We start from the raw sequence: 18,836 nt of genomic DNA, 5'->3' as shown, positions 1-18,836 counted from the left end.
CATTACTTTTAACTTAACAAATATCTTTTAGTAACATTCATTTAATAATTACAAAAAATACATCTTTGGAAACAATATTTTACACAAATTATTTGCTTCTAAACATAAATATCAAATTTAATTAGCCTAATCTTAAACTATGTTTAGAAATTTTATATATCACTAATATTAAACAGTTCTATGCGGTTCTTTTTGTATTTTATAACAATATTGAAGTTTTGCCCATACACCTTGACACATATTCTGCAAACGAATATCATTCCGATTTATAGAAAATTTGTAAATACACCTTATCATTCTTTTTGGTTTTTTTAATTGGCCTTGTTGAATTAAGCTTAAGGCAGTATATAGTTTACAACGAGCAATTAAAAAGGGATCTCTGAGACGAAGTGCTAGTTCAAATTGCTTCATGGAAATTTTTCCAGCCATCTGTGCCTGGATAGAAAAATACATTTAAATATAAATTATTCAAAGAAATAATGGCATAAAACAATCAAATGTAATATTTACTAGTTTTTAATATATAGTAGATACATATTAATAAAATATATAAAACCTACACATTGTTGAAATTCTTCTCCTAAAGCAGAAAATGCTCCACCCAAAGTAGACAACCAAGACATAGCATGATCAATTTCTCTTCTTTCCATTGTCATTTGCGTCATTCTTTCATTCCTAAAATTAGAAAACTGTATTGTATAGTTTTATAAAGCAATAATGAAAAAAGACTTTAATTAACTAAGCAGTTAGAATCTTGCCATTTGTAATCTAAAAACTGTTTCCTTGGCATTTGCAATTTTATTAAAATCATTTCTAAATTCACTCTGTTTGACAATCTGTATAGTAAATATTGTAATAATTTTTTAAGTGCAGCTTTTCGATATGTTTGTGAATTTTTTAATGTTATAATATATGCTGATACAACATAGGCATTAAGTCCTTTCTTGTTTAGGCAAATTCTGTTTACTTGTATCTCGTTACTTTCATTGACTTTGTTTATGTCAACATTTGTCTGACATGTACTTTTAGTTTCTCTTACTTTCTGCTCATATTTAATTACAGAATAAGGTGTAACAATAATGCTATCGAAAATTGTGCCACCTTTATGTACAATCAATTTTACAGAACTATCCATTTTTCTAATTCGGCAAAATAGACGCTTCTTTAAACATATGAGAATGTTGTTTCGTTGTATGTAGAACCATTATAACATTACGGTATAAATAATACATATTAAGAATTTTTATCACATACACTACTTTGACCAACTTTTATAAATATTAGTGATAAACTTTATATCTGTAAAGTATTAATAACTGTATTCAACGTGTAAAAAAATTATACTACTTTATGTAAAAATCCTTCTGCCTTTAACATTTCAAAGATATCTTATACGAAATATTTTCTACGTAAGGTTTTCAGTTGACAATTTGAGGTTAAAAGTTTAGTTCATCTTATATATATACGCGTGGTAAAGATGAGAAAGTGGTAGGGATGATAACATTGAAATCATAATAAGTTAACATAATAAGTTATTTATCAAAGTTAATAAGAAAGCGTTCCTTTAATTTTTTTAACTTAATATTTAACTTTTGAATGTACATGTAAACTTTATAACATACATTGTATAATATTTTACGTAAGCTATGAATTACTACTTAAAATTAATCTCATATTAATTTTCAATACGATTAAATAATATTTTTAAGGTACTTTTGAGTAGGAATAATTATAGAAAAAATAATATTAGTTCTATTTATAACTTTAGTAAAATTTAAACGTTTCCATTGATAAATAATGTGTTCGTTATGATAAACATTAAATGTTGGTTTTTTATTTATTTACATATAGATTACATGATCTTTATATGCAATAGATTGTAATGTATGATTGTAGATAAAATTTAGATTACTAAATTTTATTTTGTTTAAAATGTAATTTAAATATACATCGTAGAATATAATGCAAAGAATGGCGATAAAACTAAAATAAAAAATATCACGTGGTATTTATGACAAAATGATTTAAGAAATTTATTACCTGAAGAGTTTGATTATTACAACTACATATTTTGAACGAAGCATTCTTATTGGTCATTCAATATTATATATAATGTATCAATATAACAACAAAGTACATGCAATTAATAGCATGAAATATAACTGAAACTTAAAATTATCATTAAAATAGTAAACTCTTTTGTATTTTTTATAAATGAAAACATATTTCGATTAGTAATCATGTATGCATATTGTCACATAAATTGAAGTATATATGATCCATAAATTTTCTATAATAGATTTAAATTTGTAAATTTTGACTGAAATAAAAAATAAAAAATAATATTAACATTTAATAATTACTTTTTTTTTATTTCATATTATATATTTTTCCAATTTGTACCAAATATTCTCAAATATATTTATTTAATAATTTATAATTCTAAACAATATTTTTATGTACATATTTTAACTATTCTAATGTATAATAATCGATTAAAAACATGTGAATATTATTGAAACATGTATATTTTTAAATTTGTGATTTATGAACGAAAAGGTCATTTACTAAATATCTGTTTGCTTTTAAGTATATTCTGCAAATAATCCATACTTTAAATCAACTAACTATTTACGTAACATGCGACTTTTAAGAGAGATTGATTATTGTGAATATTTTGACATAAATACAAGTGAAAGATCTATACAAGATATTGTTTCATATATCATTGATAATTTAAATAAATGAACATTAAGATATGTGTTAGAATAAATGAAATAAAATAATGTTCGGCAGTTCGGGGTAATGTAAAGCACGTTTTGCGCCACTGTGCGCGTGGTACGACGGCGCAGTTATTGGCATTTCCCAAAATTTCGTCGACCAGTCACACCGAGCAATGCGAACACACCTCTCGTAGGAACCAATCAGAGTCTGAGCATCTATTGCTACTGTATAGTAATTGGGGCAACGTACAACAATTGAAATTCATTGTGCCGCTTAATATTAGCAATAAATTGAAAAAGAACTTTAACAAAAAAATTCGTTTGCTTTTTAAAGTCGGTTTTCAATGGGTGTTTTGCATAGATAAGTTATAATAGACGGTATCGTGGTAAGGTGAGCGCTTGACTCGTACGTCGCTGGATGTCTACGAGTACCCCACCTTGTGATTCGGCCTAAGCTTTGACGAGATACCTCTATTGGTATTGGGGTCTCCGACTCGATCGTGGCAGGTTGGATTTACCCCGTTTGTCACTGAGAAAAATCGCCTTGGTCAATCTACGTTCTCGAATCTTAACGTTCATTGCTACTGTTACTTTTTTCAGTGAGATTCTCATAGGGCGGAGGAGATCGCGCAGTTCACGGTTTTTCTTTCCGCTAAATAGTGCGTCCCGATTGCTGACATTTCTTGCATTAGAGCTACGGCAAGGTATGGCGTTTTTGAGAACGGTGCCGCGTTGCAGTGCCGGTAAAAAGCTGAGGAAGTGTTTACCACTTCCTGTCGGCCTCCTCGAGAACGTAACGAAGCCATCGGTGCAGTTGGTGCAGGTGCACGATCGCGAATACACCGGCACTACCGCTGACGTGAAGCCGGCTCCTCCGCGACAGATCGATCCTCTGGATTTGAAGTTTAACGATCCCATCGCCGCTTTTAAGAGCAAAACCACGAAAGAATTGCTTCGTGCCTACATCGTTTATCAACTATGTTCCATCGAGTACATCGCCGAGAACAATATGAAGGTAAGTTCAAATCAGACTCGATGACGTTACTTTGTATATTACGTGTTATTATAGATTTGTTATATACCTACAAATTATCCCTATGACGTACGAAATAGCATGACATGTGCTCTCACAGCGTCCTCTCTCTCGCTCTTTTCCCTAGCCTGCCTTTTCTGTTTCAGCCACATTGTAAAGTCATTTGCTTGATTTCTTTTTTTCTCAGATTTATTCATATATATATATGTATATATGTGTGTGTGTGTATATATACATATATACATATATACATATATACATATATCTGTAAATTCGAAAAAATATCCTTATGTATCAATCATCTACAATTCTAAAACTTTAGTTCTATAATGTGTATCTAACAATTATTTAATACATGGAGTATAACTAGAATACAATACACGTAATATATACGATACATACGTATGTATAAGTATAATAGATATGCGATATAAGAGTTGCTATTATATATACATAAAATTTAAAGTATTTTATAGCCATTTTCATATAAAACAGCGATTCATTCATACATAAAATTCTACTAAAACGGAGAACTTTTTCTCATATCAAAGTCAGTTGTACGACGTTAATCACGTTAGTTGGATCTTTCAGGTAAATAATTGGTGTTCTGTGCCTGTGTATGAATTACATATATTTAAAGCAGTCGATGAAATTATAGCATAATTGTATATATATATACATATACACGTACACATAATATACAATGATATTTGTTCTTTAACAGAATTTTATAAAGTTCCGCTTAACAGAATTTTATTCACAGACTAAGAATAAGGAATTTGTCGTGAAAAAATCATAGAAATAAGATTTATGCATTGTTCTGTAACACCGAAAGGAAGTCGTTTGTTACGCAATAGCGTTAGAGGATCGCAAAATTAATTAATTGTCGATTTTTCTGTGCGAAGTTTTTCAAATATTGAAGGAAGGTAGAGATCTTTGAAGATTTTCTATATTAAATATGAACCAGCAACCTTTTATCGATAGCGTCGGGATTCGTAGCCGATTTATACAACGACGTGGCATGGCGCGTTATTGATTTTAGTAATACTTAATAGTATATTGAATCGACCTAGCAATTTTGTCGCAAACTTATAGTGGTGGCCAATTACGTAACTAGGAAGGGAGGAATGACCAGAGGATCGTAAAAATTCTGTACAATTTCATTGGCTAGTTCGGGGTGTTATTATCGTACTATTTAATTCTTACGGAAGTACCGTTTAATTTTTAATGTTACTGTTTAATTAATTTATGTAGTTAAGTGAAATAATTTGTAGTTTTCAATTTGTTAAGCTTCGTTCGTATCAATATTTTATCGATATGTATATAATATTTTTGATACTACAGTAATGCTATAGTGTTTAATTGAATTTAATCTAATTTATTATTTAATTTGTCCTGTTTATATAAAGTTTCAAATGAAATATACAAGAATAATTTTTTAACTTATGGTTCCTTTTTATGATTAAAGATTCGGTAGATCAATAATAATTATGGAAAATAATTAGGTATGGTGCCTAGTCTACCTATCCTAGTCTATAGGAAGTGAATTTAGGTAAAATATACTCTAAGTAGGTATTTTTGGAGCAATATTATTATAATTTATATAATTGTAATATATAGAATATTTTATTGATACTTGTAAATATTATCCTTTTAACCAAATCAAGTGTTTTCCTACGTCAATTACTTAAAATTATGATATAGTGTAATTTAAGAATATGTACAAAATGCATTTATCTGCAATTATTTTACTTAAAAGATTTGTAGATATCTAACTCTTCATAATTACCATTTTTTTTTATACGCACGCGTATATATATTCTTACCATCATTCTTCTCATTATTTTAAATTATCTAAAACTATATGGCAAAGTAAAATTCGCAAATTGGAAGATCTAAAAGTTCGATCCGTTTGAATATATGGAAGCAATTTTAAGTAGATTTCCAAAATTCGCGAGTATTTGTTCCAAAGTTTGAAGCTAGTTTATGAAGATCGTATATTCGACAAGTGCAATGAACGAACCATTATAGCGGTTATAAGCTTACATAAAAGGTATTTATTTGCACATACCTTTATTTTTCAACGAAGTGCTTTTTTTTTTTTCTTAGTCTCTATATTAGTCTGTATATATCTCATTTTCATAGTATCAAATTTTTGTAATCATATGAAATTTAATATAATTTGGGTTAATTAATTAATACATTAGTACATTGTACATAAATATAATAATAAATACAACGGCGTGTCAATATTTTTTGTAACCACTTACGAGTAGTATTAGAACCTTATGAAGCGTATCTTAGGTATTGGTTTTGATTAAGATTTATAAATATACCTGCATATACTGAATTTGTTTCCATCATTAACTCGCGAGCACAGAGGTTTCCACCGTCTTGGTTTTATTTCCAACAACATCATTCTTTGTTGTATTCATTAGATATGCATATGACTGCCGCGACTAAGGAAAATTAACTTGTTCACATTTAATTATATAATAATGTAGCTTTCGTCGAGTACTTAAATAGAAGAAGGTATATATACGTACGTAGTTGGTGATTCACATCCGATCCTGAATGTATAAACCTTGCTACACCGTATTGATTATTATTGATTTTTAAAGTGCGACATGACTCCGTAGTGTCTTCGTTTTAGTCTGTTGGCAGACGGTGCCAAGAATTGCATTTTGCTGTGTAATACTTCGCGAAACATTTATTCTCATCGTATTCAGTTCTCAAATATTATAATAATATTATTTATAAATGTATAATAATAAATGAAAATATAGATTAAAATTAAATATATTAATAAATAGAATTACGCGATATAATAATAGATATTACACGCATTTCAAATAAATATTTTATCTAAAAAATAATATCTATATATTTCAGAGTTAAGAGTTTTTATTTCTGTTATTTCGTGGAAATATATAAATAATAAATGACCAATACTAATTTTAATGGTTTCATATATCGAAATAATTTTATCATAAGATTAAGAGATTCAGTGAAAAAATAATATTAGCGTATTTTTTCAAAAACGAGAGATACATGTATAGGGAATAATATAGAATCTTTTTAAATACGAATATTTTTAAATCTATTGAATATTTTCCTATTACAGTTCATATTTTACTTATCATTTCTTGAGATTAAAAGTTTATTAGACACTTGTTCTTACATCATTTCTTTTCTTCAAGCTTGATAGAGAAGTAAAACTCATTTTCGTAAGAAACAATAGAAGTAAAAGAAATTCTAAAATCCTACGGATTTTGTTTTTTTTTTTTAAATTAAAACGTGGATATTTCTTGCCTATAATTTAAAAAAATATGCCTTATCATTGATTATAATGGAAACGTTCCCTTTATCTCTAAATTAACATAGTTATCGTCGACTAATTACACGGACACTTGAAATTCTTGGTCAATATATGTATTATATTTTTATCGGTTAGATAAAAGTTGTGTAAGTTCTATAATCACATCCTATCTGTCTCGTAGACATTTTTAATCTTCTGGTTTAATTCTGGGAAATCCACAAATATAGACGTAAATTCTTGAAAGTGATTTAAATCCCTTGAAACTCTCGATCGTGATCTGCAATTATTTTGATCAAACTTTTATCAAATCTTTGAAGATTGAAAGAGTTAAAAGGAAATCAGTTTCATCGTTGAGATTGTGACAACCTGTCCACGTTTCTTTATTAGAATTTTTGTTCAGGCTGTCGATCTTATCTGTATTTCGATTATTCAGTAAGGTACAAATTTGATAAATTACGCGATTATTCGGTACTGATTGATTAGGTACTCATTATTCATGCCATTTCGCTTATTTGAGACACGAGAAATGATTCATATTTTGAAGAAATTTATTTTTTGTATAATAATGTATAAGATTTACTTCTTTACGATAGATGTTCCGCTTTTCAGATATTTTCTTATAGATAGCACTAATGCTGCATTTATGTTTATATGACATAATAATGTTTTTTTTTCTTTTATATGTAATTGTTATTTTTGTTGTAATATGTAATTGTTTCATACGGATTAATTAATAAAACTGATAAAAACGAAATATTTAAAAAGATTTATTGCATTTGTTGCAAGCGTTACGATATCATAATACTTAGGACCTATTGATAACGGAGAATTCTTATAAATTAGAAGTTGTTGGAAATAGAAGCTAGTAATTTCTAAAAATGCTCTTAATGTTTCAATATAGCACGCTCCGAAGAAAACTGAATAGAAAGGATTATTATTAGCATACAGGGAAGGTGTAGTTTCATGGCATTAAATCACACGTGTCTTTGATATCATCGAAAATTAAAGGCGCGGGATCAAGTGGAGTTTAGTATGGTACTGTAATCTAGAAACACTGCGTCTTCTGATTCCTATCTTTGTTTCAGATTTCATTGAACGTTGTTCAAGAAATTTTATCGAAATGGCGACGCTTAATCACTCTTAGTCGACATTGAAAGTAAATATAATATTTTGAAAAGATATTTTTACTTTGAAATTAATCGATTCTTCTATATGTATATACATATTTTAATTGATTTAATAATTAAATTACCTATTATAACACTGTTTGAAATTTGAAGCGTAAAAACATTTTAAATAATGTCATTTAATTTAATTAATTAATTAATGTCAAACATTTTTATCTGGAACAAATAAAATGCTTCTTATTAGTATCGTATGGGTATGATAAAAATATTTGATTAAAAAATTAACTAGATTTGGAATTTAAATAAGAATAAGAATGCGGCGTTAAAGAATAAAAGAAGAAGAAGCAGATGTTACGTTCAGATCACCCAAGGAACCAGGTGTTGAGGTATTCATTTGTGAAGCTTATAGCACGATCGTAGAGAGGGCTACTTTTCAGTTGAAATCTTAAAGCTTATTAGGGAACATTTACAATTTTAGTTTATTTTGCATTCGCTAGCCAACGACGCGTTATGAACTCGGTACCTCTAAAAGGTACTTTGAAACCATATTGTAACGATACAAGTTGCCATGGTTTCTAACTTGGAGAAGTATCACAACCTTACCGGAAAACCGAACACTTCGCATTAATTCTGCTACCACTGCACCCTTACCAGAAGGAGGTGCGTTAAGGACGCTCGGATGGATGATTGTGATACTCAGGTCACCGTTGATCGGAAAACTAATTTTGGACAACAAGCGATCAACGCGTGTCCTGGACAAACGAGGGAGCTCGGACTGTCCGAGTGACAACAGACATACATATCGTAACATTCAATCAGTATAGACATATTCTAGTATTTTATCAGCATAGATATTTTTTTTTCTGACATTCTATCAGCACAGACATCATATACAAACAACGGAAATGCATACATATATCGTATTGGTTTACATTTTTCATTACCTTTTCATTCAAGTATAAGTACCCCGCTACTATTCAATTTAAAAGGTGTACAAGTTCGGTTCTTATCCAAAACACTTACGTAAATACATCGTGACTGATGACTCTAATAGTTATTCAGCGCATCACGTTCACTACTAAGCCAGTAAATTAGAAACAGAGTATACTAATTTATATCGTGTTTAATATAATTTAATTTTAATTCTGTAAGCCAAACTGATAAAGTTTCTTTTTTAACGCTGTTGGACCGAAAAATAAAATATACAATAATAGTACTAATTTATATTGTTACAAAAAATTTCTAATCGCTAAATTTAAATCATTAAGTAAAAATTGAATTTTACATTTTACATAATAAAATAATTAAATTATTAATCGTATATCTTATTCGCCTCAATATGGAGATATAAATAAACGAAAGCTGGAGACAGCTGAATTGCGCGTGAATCCGTTGAAACGAAATGTTAAATATAGTTCGGATTGCAAAGGGTTAGAAAGAATCATCGTCGGTACCATTAATAGTTTGCCAGATATAGCGATTTGTTTGATCAATTAATCCGAAAATTACTCGACATTTGTCGCTTTTATTAACGCTATCCTCTTCATTTTATTAACATCTCGGATTTTTTCATAAAATTTTACAGACATTCTTTTCTAACTTAAAACATAAGTTAAAAAACTTTAACTTATTAATTTTAACTAATAATTTCGATAATAACTATAAACGTATAGTAGCAACTTGTATCAACTACAATGATCAAATCAACTACAATGGAATCGTAATACGCACTTATGCAACTATAATATACTTATCATACGATACAATTATTAATTAATTAATATCGTACAAGCTATTACAAAAAAATAGTGAAAAACATTCATAATACAACTAATTTTCTCGTAAGATATCACCAATTTTTCAATATACAAAGTTACATAACAAATTCATTTATTATCATAGTAATTCATTCATCTCCCACGTTGCGCTGCAAGTTTACGTCGCCATATTAGACGCATTTTAGCGGTGAAATGCTGAGTCAAAGCGGAGTGTGTCTCGCCTCGAGGGTGAGGCACTCGTCTGTCGTAGACTCGCTTCAGACGGTTGCCAGACGATAGAGCACTGTTTCGAAATCTTTCCATAAACATCGCGTCTACGGTCGCGTTGCACATACTACATACTGATCGGGTCGCGTGTTAGCCGCACGCTTGCATCGCTATGCGGCTGACATAAATGCGACGGATGCATAGAGGCGCGCGCGCATGCGCGTTCCCTGCGTCGCCCGAATAATCTTTCTTTTATTGGACCTAATGCGAATTTTATTCTACAGTGGTTCACAAAAGTATTTGAACACATCGTAGAAAACTTCGGTGTATACAAGGTGTCTCACGCAACTGGGGGTAAGTTGTAGCTCTGAAACGGTAGAAGATATTCGGCAAAGCTAAACGATAGTTTCGAACGATGTATGATCCAATATGGGTGCCCATGCCGGAAGTAGTGTGGTATTTTGAATATTTAAAAATTTTTTAAAATAGAACTACCAATTTTTTCTTATACATCGATCGATAGATCATTTATTTTCTATACAAAAGTATTAGGGCACTTAGAGTGAAAATCGATTAATTCGAAAGATATTTGTACTTGTCCCATTGTAAAATTATATACCGTGAAAGGAAAGTATTGTATAAGGAAAGACAACGTAGTACTTTTATGTCTATTCCTCGTGTTTTATGCACTCAATTTGGTGAAATTAAAATTATCTTTTAAAATAAGCATGTAAACTTTATCGATATAATCACGATAGTCGAGACCTATCGTAGTAATTACAGTATTAATAAAATTTCGAAATGTTTCGTATCACACGCGTAATATATTCACAAAGGTTTATACAAGTGTTCGACCACTTTCGCAAGGTCTATTCGCGAGTGCAACTGTTTGAGCATTTATGTTGTTTTTTTGGAACAATCATTTTATGAAATGATGATTTTGGTTTTGTAGTTGGTATTTTATGTATTAAAAAGGTATTGTATTTGTATTTCATGTATCGTAGGTGGATCAAGTTATCAAGTTATCAAGTTATTATCTGATCAAGTTCGTCTTATACACTTGATTCGATTTTATTTTCAGAATACTTAATCTCTATTAATTCATATAGTTAATAAAATTCAATAGACATATAAAATTCTGGAGCATTAAATACAAATTTTAGGAAATTAGGAAAATAGGAAATTGCATACAAATTTTATAACAATAATTCAAATATAAATTTTATAAGAAATTGTATAAAAATTTTATGATACCATATAAATATAACATAATTCCACGTTATAACATTTTATCATATATCTTATTGTTAATAAAATTCAATATCCGAAACTTTGGAACGTACGGAAATATCTGTCAATTAGAAATTTCCTCAGAAAGTATATTTTTTTTTATTTATTGCATATCGTTAAATATATGAATATTTAAATCGTATTTATACGCATTTTATCTACTACTAGTTCGTATTTTTATGCTAATTTGGTACAGTTACCTTAGCGCTGTTAATTAATAAGCAATTAGTTTGTTATTAGTTAGTTAACAAATTAGCACTTAGAGCGAGAAAATATTATTTTAGCAATTTGAAATAAAAGGAGCTACTAGTACATTTATAAAGTGTAATCTTCTTGTTACTTCTTCGTACTTAGATGACTTTATTTTACTTTCAGGATGCTTGATTTGTTAATAATTTCATAATTTCATGTTTAGGAACCTTACTTACGACACCCTATAGATACAGATACACACGAATTCGAGTGAATGAAAGAGAGAAAGGGGACCAACGTTCCTCATTCGATTCGACTGTAATGACACAGTGATAAGTAGTCTCAAGGCCGACTAGTTCGTCCGAAGTTTACAACGCATTTACAACGGGATACCTTTGTGCAAAAGAAATCGTGAATTACGATTCTCATGCAAAGAAGTCATTACCAATAGAGTGCAGCTCATTAGTAATCTAGAGAAATCAATCGGACACGTGGATGGAATTATCCGATCGACATTTCCTTCTTCCTTAAATTTTCCATTAACTCTTCGATGTATACCGAACTACCTTAAGCAGTATGATAGCACGCGTTCTAGATCATTTTGGCAATCTTTCTTTACAAAGAGTCTACATATATCTATGATTTCTTTCGTTCATATTGCAGCAAAATTCACACATTTTTTAAATCCTTAATTGATATCACAGAGAAAAGAGTTAAATTAGATTTAAATCAGAAGGTTTAAAGGTCTTTAAAAATCTAAAAAATTTGGAAATTTGAAAACTTGGTCGCTTGAATCGTGGATATTGATTTGCTAATGTAAAAGAATTTATAGTTTCATAATTTATAATTATGAAAAGAAAAGAACTTATAAACTTAAGCTATATTTGAGATTATTTTTCTGCTTATGTATATCTTTAATATTACTTAGGTAATGGTGGCACGATGTTTATCACGACAGAGCGTGATATTTACATAGTGTATCATTTTAGGGACTGTCTTTCTTTCTTTATATTGAATGAGCATATTACATAAGACTGACTCCTATTGATTTAGGTTAGAATGGTTCTACGACATGTCTCTACTTATACGTATCAGATCACGATTCTTATCATTTTCATTAATAAGATTTACTATGTACTAACAAGTGTACAAGTGTATAGAATGTTGCATAATCATAGGACAGAAGATAAATTTTTTGGCGATGAACAGAAATCTTATACATCATATGAATTTTAGTATATTATTAGAATAACTATGTTATAAAGACAGTAGTATTCACAGTAGCATGATAAACATAACGTGACAAACTTGTTTTTAAAATTATGAACATTTTTTAGAGCTCCTGTAAAACACGTATGTCTATTGCTTCAATATTTGTTTTTATCTTAATAAAATGATACGTGTGTTACTTTATTTTTTACTTAAATTAAATGATGTTTGTTACCAAAAAAAGATCAAGCAAGAAGTTGATGTTACCTAAATAAAAAAATATCGTTTGTTTATCGTTATTCGTTAATGTTATATCATTGCGATAAGCAATTGCCATTATTATTATTATTATTATTATATTATGTATACTATTATATTATATATATAATCTTAATAGCATATTTCAGTACAATTCTTATTATTGAGAGATAATACATATCGTTGTCGAATTATTAAGAATAGTGATTAGCTACTGTTGATTACATTAGTAATACATACCTGTATTCGTGAGAGCTTATGCTTTGAAGCAAAAATTGAGCATACTTACAAACAAAACCTTGGAAACTACTTATTACGAAGAGATTATTAGGCATATTGACTAAAGATAAACAGCGTGTCGACTAAACCAACAATTCTAGATGTCCTACAATAGAACGGTTGCAAAGTTTATAGACTGTTTAAATATTATTTTCTTAAGAAAGAGTACTTGAGCAGGTAGTATACCGAAATTTTATCGACAATTTTGTTGGAAGTACGATATAATGATCTATCGTAAATTAAATCGTTACTAAAAGCAAGTACACGTTTGCAATAACATTACAAGCGAATGTAAAAATTGTACAAATTGTGGATATTTCCCTAGTAACGGATTCTCCGTAAGAATAAAGAGAAAGAAATAAAAATAACGACAAATCACGTCACTGGTGCGATTTCGATTTCTGTTTGCAACCGAATCGACGCAATACCCCTTTAAATCGAATCTTGAAGATGTTCAAGAACGAAGCTTTGAATGGCAATAAATGATTTTAAACGACCTTGGAACATCAACTTGAATCATCAAATATATTATATATGTTCTGTATACGAAAACAAAGCTCATCTCGAAATCTCGGAACCACGTCCATCTAGAGACGATTCATGACCATCATAAAATCCGCCCTCCTGAAATAGTTTGATTTGAAAGATCTTTTGAAACGAGCTATAGCTTCAAACGTGACATCCTGTATACAGATTTCAATTTTTACTTTCTACAGTTTTTATATACTTATATGTTACAAATAATATTGCCAATGGTATTACTATTATTAGAAAATTTTTTATAAATGATAATTTAAGTTGAACAATTAAAAATAGTATGCCCAAAATTAAATTTTCGTAATTTTCGAGCTTTATAAAAACGGTAAAAAATTGGATTATTTTACAGATAAAAAATCACGTTGAAGAAGATATACAAAAAAATGTTCCATAGATCGTTTTTCATAATGTTTGTTGTGTAGCGATATGAATCGTTCAAATATGTTTTCAAGGAATAAGTACAATTGTGAAATACGTATTGCGATATAAATGTATGTATACATATATGTACGTATGTACATATCAATTATTCGAAAAACAAGAATTATTTGTTTTATATGTGTGACTCATCCCGCAGAAATCTTTGCGAATAATTTGCATACGTATGCTTATATATCTTATAATTTTTTTAAAGTGCTCAAATGCTTGTTGCCTTGCACAAAATAAATTAACACAATATTTAATTTGCTGTATCACGAGTGTCTTTAAATACGAATATGAAATGAAACGATCGATGAATGAATATGAAAATACGAAATCAAATCGAGTCGATTACTTATTTATCAATCTGTGCGGGGAAACCTCTCTTATTATAGCTCCTATAAAACGGACAATGCATCAAACGTATCACGATAGAAAACTGTCGTGATTAACGACGAACATTAAACTCGATATCTATCATGGAATGTTTAATCAACAATAGCGTAGGAAGTCAGAAAGAGATCAAGTAGAATATTCTATTTTTCATCGTTATTTATCACGATATAAAAGGAAAAATAGTAATCAAAGAAAGATACAAATAAAAATATTTAGAAATTTATGGCAGTTACGTTAGAAGGTTTTATTTATTATTTTTATTTAAAAGTTACATTACAATAAAAATCGTTTTATATAAAATTCATAATAAAAAAACATAATAAATCCACTTTCTATAAAGTCTGCTAATAATACTTTATTAATTAACGCTATACTACTTGCCATTCGTTTCAATGTTACTTTACAAAATGACGGTACACCTTATCACGACAGAAAACCTACCATTGAAACATTTGGAGCAAACCATTTAAACTTAATAATCTTCATGGCAGACTGTGGAGTATGCGACTATATTTGTCAATTGCGAATATGCGTGATAGCGTTACAATGTATCAAAGTACTTACGTTATGTGATTAACTCCATCCTTTAACGAAAACGCGAGCACACGATAACGAAGTTATATCAAACACATGCTACGTTAGTGCGTTTGCACTTTAACAGCAAACATTATCGATGATCAATTACCCGTGAAAAACAGTTCTCTGTATTTGGCGTTGAGTGTCATTGAGTCTTTGAAAAAATATAATAGATATCGTTGCCAATAAATATTATTTTAGTGAATCAATTCAAGAGCCATCAACAACAACAAATCAATTCATAGAACTACTCTTGGCTTGGGTACACTGTCTTGCTTAAAAAATAAAAAATTTTCTTCTTATACATGGTGTTCTAGGGGTGATCCATATACCAGTTATGGTAACAGTTTTGAATCCTGTATTAGGAAGGATGAGCGTATTAAACCACAAACTAGGGTCACTTCCGCTTCGATAAAGGCCTGATGAGAGAGTGTTCTCTTTGAAAAGTGAAACTGTAACTGTTCGGAGCGATTACCTGGCCTTTGTAACTTTGGGTGTTAGAAGTGAAAGCGAAGACAGTCGAAGATGCCATAAATTAATCCCTCTTTCATACTGTATCGTGGATTAGCGGGATCTAGAGGTTTTGCGACTGTAACTTTTAAAATACTGCGCCATTCTTTAGTTTTTTATTTATTTAACGACTTAACGAGAATATTATCGATGGTTGATTATCTGTGAAACGGCATTTCGCACTTTGTATCGATACCACTCTATTATAGTTATATAATATAATCATATACCTATAATTTCGGATTTGGAAAATATGGGAAATTTCAAAAGAAGAAGAAGTAGAATTAGTTGACTTGATAGATCGGATAGATACACGAAATAAGTTTATTTAAGGATCATAGGAATACGACAAACCTATAGCAAAGTAACATTAATTAAAGACTTGTGTTCGAGCGTTTCAATGATATCTGAAATCAAAGTTCGTTCGTTTGGTCGCATCGAAAACGATTATCTATGAGAGCTACACCCGAGATTCTTATTTTAATCCGTATCATGAAATGGAAGCTGCCATCTAAGCTCTGGATTCATGGAACGGTTTGAATTACCGTAAATTGATGGGGTCATTCCGAGAATGCATGTCACGGATCTGAATGAAACGATGTGATATGCATGTTTTTTCTCTTGTAATTAATACGAAGTTTATTTCGCTATATCTTTCTGGATAAAATGGAGAATTTGTTCAGCAAATGGTGTATAGTATTTTGTACTTTTCGATATGTGTTTCGATCTTTAATCGATAGATGATAAATAAAGAAATAAAAATTTGTTAGACTGTTAGGATGGCGATCCCTTTGATCTTTGTACTTTCGTTGCTTGATAAATTCACTCGACCAGTCATTACCGTATTATGCCTTTTGGTAACATGTCGAAATCTCTGTTTGATATCCCATTCGTAGATCGGAAATTTCACGTCTGATATCATTCTCTGTTCGTTAAATCCTTTGATAGCCATTCGATCGGAATAATTTCGTCAACAACTTCTTCTGTTCAATATCCCGTTCTTATAACTCTTGATTGCAATATTCCAATACATTCTCGTTCACGAGTATTAGAACACTTACAAAATGTAAGGTTTTTAGATTTTAGAATGTAGGATTTTTAGAAACGATTAAAAAATTATTGAGATATATAAGAATTGTTATTTTAAATTTATGTATATTATTCATATAATAAAAATGTCCAATTTCCTGAATAAAAATGTCCAATTTCTTCTTGTTTATATCCAGTATGTCTCTCTTTCGTCGCTTTAAATCGATTTCGTGCGTGAATTTTATGCAATTGCTTTAACAAATCACGCTGGTCTTGTTACGTTCTTGTCAAATAATTTCCTTATTTGGGTGATCGTACTTTCGGCTTGGAAACTTCGAAACCATCGCGGAACAAGAATCTCGAAGAACCGCGTAATGTACAATTTCCTCTATCTCTGTTACTCCTTTCTTTCTTATTTTTGCGAATAAAATGTTAAGAGCTGCACGGGTTCGGTCGAGGAAGAGCCGTTGTACGAGGAAACTCGTGGAGATAGGCTACTGAAATCCTAATCAAGTTTACAATCATATTCCACTTAAAAATCAATGAAAAAGTTCACGGGGTATTGATGTCAAATCTTTTTTAATTTTTATTTGGCGATAACTTTTGTTTGAAAGCTATTTTCCTATGGCTGCCGGTATTAATCATGCGTCGATGTTGGTTCAATAATCAACTTTCTGCCGCTCTCGGCGTTACCGCGTCTAACTCTTTGGCTACCAATCTAAATAACAACAGATCGTACGAACAATTCAGCCGGGATAAACTGATATTATCCCGGCTACGTAACCGTCCTCTTCATCTCGTAGCAGCCTCAAGTTCAATACGCTCAATGTGCTTCGAATTGTTTAAATCTACGAGTTTCAACATTTCCAGATTTTCTATCCTTGGAACTTTCGAATTATCATTTTACAGATCCCCAAGTCTCTTTTGAAATCTTTGAATTTTTCAAGAGCGTTAGAATGCTTTTTCCATACCGCATTAGATCAAAATCATGTAAAAATAGAAATGATCGTAATGTTATGCAATCACGTAGGAAATTCATAATTCCATATATGTAATCATCGAATTTGTGAAGTGTGCCACTTGAGAAACGTCCCTCTTCTTGGTACTCCGAGTGACTGGATATTGTGTACTTATCAGTGAGTATATATAACGTTGGTAAACTTTAATAATCTTGATAAAACTTTCTTATCGGTGTTACATAAACAAAACATTAACTCATATGTTTCGCTGCTCGTTTCATGTTAGTATCCCTAATCCCAATCATAGTGTCTGAATTATTGATAATTAAAATATTGAAAATTAATATCATTTATGAAAAACTACCGTTCACTATCAAAGTGTGAAACAATATATTAAAACGATACGTATATATTCTATAGAAAGTATTTATTAAATAGTTATTTTCATATTATGAAATAACACAAGGAGCCAGTAGCTGATATGTAATTATTTGCAATGAAAGATTTGAAACAATTATGATCGAAGGAAATAACGTGGAACGGAGTATTTTCTGGTCTATTCATCGACTGGGAAATTCCTCTCCGATATTTAATTCCTACGATTTCAGCGGTGAATTATCCCGTGAAACCTAGCGAGATCAGATCGATGTGGAAACGCCATCGCAATTACGTTCAACCCTTTTTGTTTGCATCACAACCATTGACTGTCTTGTTCTCAGTCCGTGAGTAATTACGTCTCTTGTTATTTAATTATATCGTACAAATTTTATTCAATATCTGTTTAATTGGTTATTATTTAATTGCTTCTTCATTAGTTTCCTCCCTTTGAAAGAGGATAATGTCAAAAATAAAGAAAGTATGGTATGAAAGGCTGGGAAGAATAATTTTTTCATTCGTTCTTTTATTAACAATTGCTACACTAAATATATTTACATTTTAAAATTCCAATTTTTCCTTTTCAATTTAAATCCCAATTAAAAATTTTTTAAATTGC

General features: G+C 30.0%; 2 protein-coding genes across 3 annotated transcripts in view; one reads left to right on the top strand and one right to left on the bottom strand.

Moving 5' to 3' along the window:
* Positions 1–21: 21 nt before the first annotated feature.
* Positions 22–1,462, bottom strand: LOC139990121 (uncharacterized). The gene is made up of 3 exons (XM_072009066.1): positions 759–1,462; positions 561–675; positions 22–435 (listed from the first exon to the last, which is right to left on the bottom strand). Exons 1-3 carry the CDS (start codon positions 1,133–1,135, stop codon positions 169–171), a joined length of 759 nt encoding a protein of 252 aa, XP_071865167.1. The 5' UTR covers positions 1,136–1,462; the 3' UTR covers positions 22–168.
* A 1,528-nt stretch (positions 1,463–2,990) lies between these two features.
* Slga (proline dehydrogenase slgA) overlaps positions 2,991–18,836 on the top strand; it is a 39,790-nt gene continuing 23,944 nt past the window's right edge. The window contains exons 1-2 of one of the 2 annotated variants that reach the window (XM_072009020.1): positions 3,003–3,230; positions 3,324–3,738. In XM_072009020.1, the coding sequence (XP_071865121.1) occupies positions 3,430–3,738 (309 nt within the window). In that variant the 5' untranslated portion in view covers positions 3,003–3,230; positions 3,324–3,429. Of the gene's footprint in view, positions 3,739–18,836 lie in introns of both variants that reach the window. The other variant, XM_072009022.1, reaches the window with a different exon arrangement.

The sequence above is a fragment of the Bombus fervidus genome, chromosome 8 (genome assembly GCF_041682495.2).
Source record: "Bombus fervidus isolate BK054 chromosome 8, iyBomFerv1, whole genome shotgun sequence".
NCBI classification, from domain to species: Eukaryota; Metazoa; Arthropoda; class Insecta; order Hymenoptera; family Apidae; genus Bombus; species Bombus fervidus.
This window is presented reverse-complemented; position numbering and strand designations above follow the sequence as displayed.